This window comes from Fopius arisanus, unplaced genomic scaffold (assembly GCF_000806365.1).
Source record: "Fopius arisanus strain USDA-PBARC FA_bdor unplaced genomic scaffold, ASM80636v1 scaffold00073, whole genome shotgun sequence".
In the NCBI taxonomy this organism is placed as follows: Eukaryota; Metazoa; Arthropoda; class Insecta; order Hymenoptera; family Braconidae; genus Fopius; species Fopius arisanus.
In genome coordinates, this window is record NW_011887812.1 from 199,725 (window position 1) to 208,962 (window position 9,238).

The following is a 9,238-nucleotide window of genomic DNA, read 5'->3' on the forward strand; positions in this document are numbered from 1 at the left end:
TATATATTATTTATATATGTATATATTATATATATATCATATTATATAGATATATTTTGATATGCATAGCGCCAAAAAAAGCTGACAAAAAACGTTACATGCTTTTTTTCAAAAGGGAATATCGACCTCTACAATTTTCGATTCCACCTCAATGGCTGTATTTCCTATAGTCTTCGAGTTATTCGAGAAAAACGTGATTTGAGGGTAGTTTTAATTTTTTTTTAGCCCTTGGACTCAAGTTGCAACTTGCATACTTTTATCTGAGCTTTTGCAATAATATTGCATCGATTTTTCACAAATGCAGCCGGGCCGCTAAAATGTGTTATCTTTTACGATTTCCACTGGACTATTATGGAAACCTCAACCCTTTATTTTCCCGATAAACTCTTCCCACCATCAACCTCCATTTCACCCTGATATACTCAGTCCACCCTGTAACTCTCATTTTTTCCCAATGCATTCACTCCACCCTCAACTACCTCACCCTGAAACACTCATCCAAGCTCATCATTTTTTCCAATGCACTCAGCCCACCATCAAGCCCAATTTCACCATGAGACAGTTCTCGAATCCCACCCTGAGTCGATTTACCCACATCTATAGACGTTCTTTTTAACGCTTTGGCCATCTTGGAAATGGCTTAGTGAAGGTGAAAAAATATGGGCGCATTCGGTCGCAATTGATAAACTCAAATCGATTGAGAATCATTCCCTGAATCGATTTACATATACTTGTAGAGACATTTTTTCACCCCTTCGGGCATCCTGGAAATGGGCTCGTGAGGGTGGAAAAACCCCCCATTTTACCCTGAAGTATTCTATTATTCATCTCTTCTCACTCTCACCCCAATTTTTACCCTTCATTTCCCCTCCCTCTTCCCCCTAAATCCCCCCAATTTCCGTCAAAGCATCCATCCCATTTCTATCTCTTCATTTCACCCTTAACCATGTTTATACACATACCCCTTTCTCAATCCCAGTTTCACCTTTACACCCATGCTCTACCCTCACACATGTATGTAACCCCTAAATTAGCAATTTTCCCGCCCAACCCCATTTATTATTATCGTAAAATTATCCCCCCAAAAGTGCCCCTCCTTCGTGCGCTCCTGATCACTTCTGCCATTAAACTCATTTTTGCCTCTCCGAGATTTAGAGGCCCCACTATCGCCATCCACTTAATTTTAGTTTCACTAAAAATGACAGCTGATTACTTCCTCCTCGCGGACATAAAATACGGACGTTCAGTGCATCGAAGCCTTCCGGGGAACATCGCCAAAAATATAATAGTTATGTTCACGGGCCGGTAATTGGTTGTCGCGAGTGAAAAGTGAATGTGTAAAATGTGGGGAGTGTTTCTTTGTCGGAGTGATTGAACCGCCATATTTTTCTCGAAACGATCATTGGCGAATTCACCTTGGTGAAATCTAAGGGGTTTGCTTGGAACGTAATTACACGTTCATTCCTCAATTTCCGACCCCTGGGACCTAATTACCGGGTCGGCAAAAATAATTATCTAATTATTGCAATTTTTTGAGGATTTACAGGGGCCAGCATTTATGTACCCGTAAAACACATTTTTTCTGGAGAATTCTCTAGGGACTTGTTTGGTGAAAATTCCTCCACCCGGGCCTTAAATTAAAATACCGATACGGAAAATAATTTCGGTGGTCTGCGCATTGATACTGCACTGCGATAGCGCTGATGTCACTTGCTTCTTCCCGAGATACTCGAGTACCAGATTTGTTACCAGATCGTTACCAGATTTGGATCCGTCCGCAGACCAGACTAGCCCTTTTGGCGGCATCCATTCCGTATTTCGGCCCTGCTCGGTTGCCCCATTCCCAAGGCTGCCCCTAAAGCTCTTCTGGAAGTGCCATTCCACCCACAAACATCACCTCAATTCCGGCCCACAAGCATCACCTCCCTGCGACAGCAATGCCCGACGGTTACCATCCGCAGCAAGAATAGCCGCATGACCACTGCCTGCTCCTTTTCAGACCCCCAGTAGCCACAACCTGGCTGCCGAGACTCTCGCTACTTCCATTATGTCGAGTGGGGGTAAACTATCCGTCGCTAGTATCAACGCGATGAAAAAAAGTGTGACAACATCATCAAAACATCATCAAGTAACAAGTTTCCTGACTAATAAAAGCTGCTAACGGATGACTCTCTGACTGTTTGAGTCAAAAAAACTTAACATACAACCGATGGTAACGGAATACTCTATTTGTTCATTCACACCTTGTTTGAACGGTTCAAATACTATACTAGAATTAGCGGAAATTATAAAATAAGAAATGATCAACAGTAAGAAGTAGCAAAAGTAATAGAAGCATGCGGAAATTATCGAATACTTGCGTATTGATGATTTATTACATTTTCAGAAGTGAAAGTTTTCTTAGAAAATTTCCCAAATTACTATCAATTCAGGGTATTCTAAGGTTTTAACCCTAATTAATATTTGAGCCCGCGTGATATTAATCCGTTATAGAAGGAAACCAATAGTTGACGTGTCACAATGAAAACTCTAATTTACCAACACAACAATTTACTCTCATTAGTTTGAATCTATATGAAAAAAATTGTCAGCCAAGAAAGCTAGGCGATAAGAGTGAAACTACATGGATCTCGATGGGCACTTCAAATGAAAATGCTCACCTTAGCCAGCAAGCTGTATGAGGATATTTTCCCGATAACAGAAGCCACTCTTCATTATTCTGGAATTATTAAGGGTGTTAGGTTAATGAAAAAAGATAGTTGATGTTTTCGCCTCCATTTATAAAAAATCTATTCATTCACTTCTATACTTTCATGTTCAAGAAAGGATACAATTGCTTTGTGGTATGAAAAATATGAAATGAAAACTCGTGATTGTAAATTATTTAAATATCTTGAGAAAATTGCATTTATTGTCGTGCCTGATCAGGTTGTTGAGTCTGTGGGATTATTGAATTACCTACCGGGCTCCACACCCCTCCACAAATGCAAAGAAATTTCACTTAAAAAAATCTTGTATAAAAATATAAAGAATTTTGAAGGCGTTACAAATTAGACAACTAAATAGTGTGCTTACCCATTTTCGTATGATCTGGACTCCAAATAATATTGAAAGCATTCGTTCCATGCCGTGTATTCCACTGTGCCACATCGACAATCCTATCCCAACTAGCCAATACAGGGATAGTGACAAAACGTTTCTCGCCCTCCCAGTAGTACCATTGCACGACTAGTTCTCCGCTGATCTTGTTCCATTTCATGTTCTTCACATGGCCCAAAAAGGCTACTCGTTTATAGCCAATGGACTCCTGTCTCTGCATGTCCCACAGGGACAGAGAGCCATCGCCTTGACCACCTCCGATGCACAGTGTTCTCAAGTCCCAAGGGTGCCAAGCGAATGCCTTATTTTGAGACACAAAGATCATGAAAGAAATATATATGTTAGTGTTACATCAGATTTCACGACCGACGTGGAAAGAAATTTGCAAGAAAAATTAGCACTTCTGAGGGCCAAACGTGGGACAAAATGACATTCAACCACTTTTTAGGTTAAATTTCATCCAAAAAATAGACTTGAAGGACTAATTTATGCACCAATCTGAATCTAAAATGTGAGTCAATCTAATTTCGTTTAGCCGTTTTATCGCAAATTTAATTTCGTGTATTTGGTTGATAGAATAATGTGAGCAAAATGTACCTGTGGTGCATCATAGTAACCAATCTGGAGGTAAAGAATCATTGCCGGATAGAGGTAGATACGGACTAATTTATCCATGCCGGAAGTTGCCAGATACCGATTATTAGGGGATATGGCGAGGTTCAATACTATTCCATCATGGGATGGGAGCCGTTCAATTAAACGCTCTTTTTTAGATTCTCGGGTCCGGAAGAGTGATATCATCCCCGAAGTGCAGCCTCTAAATAATTTAAATACTTATCAATTTTATGATGAAAATAATAATGGAATTGTTTATTATGAAGTAATGTTTGTTTCTTGTATCAACAATAAAACTCTGCCCGTTATGTTTCCCTCAAAACTTCAGCCAATAGGATCGCACCGTTCGACCTAGCTACTCGCTATTCGGCTCATCATTTTTTGACAATTTTGTCACTAAAGTATATAAATGAAATAAAAAATTGTTGAATTGAGTTATACACTGATCGAAATTGACAGTTTGCATTTAATAGTAATATTCAGAAAATATTCATTAAAAAAATTTACTAAAACTCTTGCATTTTTGAAATCTTTATTCGATTTTTTTTTATATAAACTATGTCTCATGGTGCAATTCTGGCATTGAAATGTGACTGAAAAAATCTCCCGAACAAAACTCGAGCTTCAATATAAATCGTACACTTCTCCCCAAGATCTCTATATACAAAGGAACTTGTGTAGTTTTCGATAAAAATCAGTCGTGCTTCGCGCTCCTGATTTTTTAGCTTGCAAGACTTGACACGTTCATTTGTTTGCAACGAGCCTATTAGGGAATCCGTTCATTTTGAAACGCTCGTGGCATTATAAATAACAATACAAAAGAAATTAGCTATGACTCTCTTCGCATCATCAGTTACGTTCATTTCTGTCGTATTCTTCTATATTTGTCCAGTGCATTTCATGCCGCGCATAATTAATATAAATTTTTTATGATTTGCAGAAAAATTTGATGAACATTTGGAACTCACACAACAATTTCTTCATCGTCGATACTCCAATTGAGGCAAGTAATATCACAATCTTCACAAAGACACTCCTCGCTCCATAATACTTTAGATGATGAAACATCGAATACACATAATGTATAACTTTTCGAATACATGGCGATCTGATTTCCAGCATTATTCCATTTGATACATTTTACCTCTCGAGACCCTGGGAATGAGGATTCCACTGAAATACTTATGTGGGATGCATCTGAGTCGTCCATCGCGAAAAAATGTAAATTGACATCCACTGGGGCAACAATGCAATTTTTCGAGCCCCAATCAATAGCTCCGTAAGCTATAGAGTAAGAAAATATATATCATCAATTCAATAAACCTTATGTTGCTGAGAAATCTAAGGAAATAATTCAATCGTTTTACTTAAAACGGTGTTGAAATCAATGTTTGTCTAGAAAGTGCTTGATTTGCAAAGTTTTTCCATGATTTCGAGATGACATAATAGTTTAGGCGTTAGAAGCATTAAAAAGTAAAAACTTCCCAAATCACCTAACTTGTTGTTGAGGAGATAATTAATAAATGTACGAAAGATAATGCTCCAAATCGGATAGAATCTACTGTTCTAACAATTAAAAAGTGCTATTTTACCGGATTTCGCGATTATCTCCGGAAATGCAACTCTAATCACGAAATCACTGGTGACACAAATCTTATTGATTATGAAAATTGCCCCAAAAAAGGAATGTTTGAAACGCAATTAGACGTTTCAATATTTTCATTGTCAGGTCAGATCACGACTTCTCGGATGGAATCGAGACTTCCCTGTCAACAGTCATAGGAATCAAAATAAGAGAAATTATACCAGTATCGTCTCGGATGACCACAGTGGAAAGTACTGTAGTAGTCGTTCAGATGTTTTAGTAGTCGGACATGAAGTTAAACAATCAATGATCAAAGTCGGCATTTTTCGGGTGAATTTACAGTTTTCTCAGCAGTCAGTATCAGTTAATTATCTACCAAATTATTCGTTCAGTTAAACAACTCGTTAATCAGGCGAAAGAGACACTCAGCAATAGTCACATAATTATGAAATCAGTGTCAATTTTATAGTTTAATGACCAGAGACATTGAAAAAATCGCCAATGCTTCATGCTAAATTTCCTTGTATTTTTCCGGTACGTCTCCATCTGCCCAACACCAGACATTTCCCAGACATGTGTAGTGTGTACATATTTTTAAGAAGATATTATTGACTTATATTTGATCAATTTTTCGGTACTCTAATTGTGTTGAATTTGTCTAGAATATGACGAAATGCGAAATATGATGTTTTTAGATCATGACTATGTTGATGTACTGGAAAATTCGTAATTTTGAAGATACATTTTTTTTTAAATTGTAACATGTCCAATTTCACTGGGGATGAAATCGGCCAGTTAACCCACCCCTTTTCGCTGGAATCTCAAAATCGGCCAGGTAAAATCAAGAGTTGGGCGCCAGTCATTTTTTGTTCCTCCGGAAATAACAAACCGGAATACCCCAATGTCGGAAACAGAAGCGAAAACACAAAACAATACGATAAAATACAATCTCGACAGGAAATCCCAGGAAAAGGTGGTAATTGCCCGCGCGGCTCAGGGGGTCGGTTGTGGAGAGAGGGGTGGATCTGGGTGAAAACAAGTCTATTGAGCTGACCTCTAAAATAAATACTCAAAATCTCTAAATTCCAAAGCGAAGCCAAAAATATATTCAGCAGGAAAAATTATTAATACAGAGTTGAGAGAAATAAATACAATATTAGGCGTGACGTACGCAGAGACCCAGAAATTTTAATTATTCGAAATCCTAATAATCTCGAACGAGGCCAAAAAGGCACGGGCATAGTCTCAGGCGAATGCTCGCAACTCAAAAGTAATTTTTATTCCCAACCGGGATGGCGATAAACGCATAATTCAATAAAAGGAGGCTAATGATTCCCAAACCCCTATAAATAATCCTAAGGCGCAGGGCGCATAGCACTCAAGGTACGGCACTGCTCGAAACATACAACAAGTGGAGGCTCACTGAGCATAAAGCATAGCCATGCCCTAGCGATTGAGGGAACACGCAATAGCGTGTATGTTGCGTGTATGTTGCGTGGTAGTTGGGTGGTAGTTAATTTTATGCATAAAAGGGCCAAAAATCATAAAATTAATATGCATAAGTTAAATAAATTTTGAAATATAAATGATTTGGGTCAGTTTAGGGTAATTAACTGGTTTATTTAAATAAATTATAAGTAATGAATAATATGGGGGTATTGTGCAATGACAGACTGATATGGGAGATCCCGCTGGATGGCAGCAGTGTTGAAATACCACAGGGGTCGGTAAACCTGATCAGTCACTTGATCAGGTTTTCCTTTACCATTCACTGTAGGGTTTTCTCTCTGGAATATTCTCTAAGAAATCTTTTTGAATTAATTATAAAATTTCGGTGAAGGGTGCATAAACACAAAAAAAATCCGTGATTTTGATTTTTAACAAATTTGATTTATTTTTTTTTCTTTTCTTGTCTTCGGTGATTCCTCAATCCTTCTAAAATCCAATGTCGCACATTTTCCAGCTGCAGCAGGTGTTCGAGAAAAATACGATTCCGTTCATGAATGGTTTGATTCTCTGTGGTAGGCTTCGTTTCCTTTTTTGTTCGACTTCTCCCTACGATTTGCAGGTTCTCCCCGCTTCTTACAATTCGCAAGAGCGGGAGTTGCGAATACTTATCCTTATGCTTTATAAGTAATTTTAAAATTACTTATAAAGCATAAGTAATTTTATACTTATCCTTATGCTTATAAGGATACTTATAATATTAAGGATATAAGGATACTTATAAGGATACTTATAATTTTACAATTATTCATAAAGCATAAGGATAAGTATTATTTTATAAGTAATTTTAAAATTACTTATAAAGCATAAGGATAAGTATTCGCAGTTCCCGCTCTTGCGAATTGTAAGAAGCCGGGGGAACCTGAAAATCGTAGGGAGAAGTCGAACAAAAACGGAAACGAAGCCTACCACAGAGAATCAAACCATTAATGAACGGAAGCGTATTTTTCTTGAACACCTGCTGTCGCTGGAAAATGTGCGACATTGGATTTCAGAAAGACTGAGGAATCACCGAAGACAAGAAAAGAAAAAAAAAATAAATCAAATTTTAAGAAAATCAAAATCATGAATTTTTTTTATGTTTATGCACCCTACACTTAAATGGTATAAATAATTCAAAAAGATTTCTTAGAGAATATTCCAGAGAGAAAACCCTAGAGTGAATGTTAAAGGAAAAGCTGAGAGAAATCGGATCGGAAATTGAATAGAAAATCAAACAAAAAATCCTTTTGGTTAAAATGCTCTATAGAAAATCTTCTAGAATATTTTCATATGAATTTTTCCCTCCTCCCCCTGTTCGCCTCACCCTAGACCATTGCACTTCGACAGAAAAAAATGATCAGTAAACTGTTATACTTGCCTATATGGTAATCTTCTATGATTTACCTAGGTAAATTCTATAGGATTTTTTATAGCAATTCTTACAGAATATTCTTATGTGAATACACCCCTTCTTCCCTTCTCCTTCTCGCCCAATTCTATAGGATTTACGATAGGCGAATCCTGTAGGATTTTCTATAAGGAATCTTATAGAATATTTTCATATATTTACCTATAGGAATCTTATAGGCTTTACCTCAGCGAATCCTATAGGGTTTTCAATTGGAAGTCCCATAGAATATTTCCATATGAGCTCTTCTCCCCATCCCCACTTCGCCTCCCCCCAAATCCAATTACGAAAAATTAGAACTTATCTGTCATGAACTCCATTATTAGGGGTCGAGTAATTTCAATTTATTTAGTCATCGGTGAATAATTAGAATCCTGTAGTTTTAATATAATTGAATAATTAGCGATCTGTCCCGCGTATCTGGAAACTGCTAGGACCGATCAAGTTTACCGACCCCTGTGGTATTTCAACACCGCTGCCATCTAGCGGGATCTCCCGTATCAGTCTGTCATTGCGCAATACCCCCACATTATTCATTACTTATAATTTATTTGAATAAAAGATTTAATTACCCCAAATTGTCCCAAATCATTGACATTTCAATATTAATTTAACTTATAGCATATTAATTTTCTGATTTTTGGCCCTTTTATGCATAAATTTCACTACCACGCAACTACCATGCAACTACCACGCTATTTCGTGTATACAGGGTGTCCCAGAAGTACGTGCCGATAATTAACCGGCATGTACAGGGGGTGAGTCTGACCCGAAAAGTCCTTTACTACTTTTGGATCAGAAGCACCCCTCCGGAGAGACTGGGGTTAACAGGACAGCCAATGACGCTGACGCGTTAAGCGGCAGTACGTCGGTGTGGCTGTCGCGCTCGAGTGTGAGTGATTCCCCTTCGAGCCAGAAGGAGGCGGGATCACGTTCCACATTCACCCGTGAGGGTGAGAGAGAAGTCATGGTATTCTCTCTCACTCTCTCGCATCACTCCGCGGCAATGTTCTTGCAGTTATCTTTTAAACAATTGGGTTTTT

General features: G+C 38.0%; 1 protein-coding gene across 4 annotated transcripts in view; it reads right to left on the minus strand.

Moving 5' to 3' along the window:
* cort (cortex) overlaps positions 1 to 9,238 on the minus strand; it is a 450,495-nt gene that overhangs the window by 67,842 nt on the left and 373,415 nt on the right. For 3 of the 4 annotated variants that reach the window (XM_011310140.1, XM_011310139.1, XM_011310141.1), the window contains 3 exons: positions 4,683 to 4,998; positions 3,697 to 3,916; positions 3,076 to 3,400 (listed from right to left, as the gene is read on the minus strand). In XM_011310140.1, coding sequence (XP_011308442.1) covers positions 3,076 to 3,400; positions 3,697 to 3,916; positions 4,683 to 4,998 — 861 coding nt within the window. Of the gene's footprint in view, positions 1 to 2,660; positions 2,720 to 3,075; positions 3,401 to 3,696; positions 3,917 to 4,682; positions 4,999 to 9,238 lie in introns of all 4 variants that reach the window. The other variant, XR_892462.1, reaches the window with a different exon arrangement.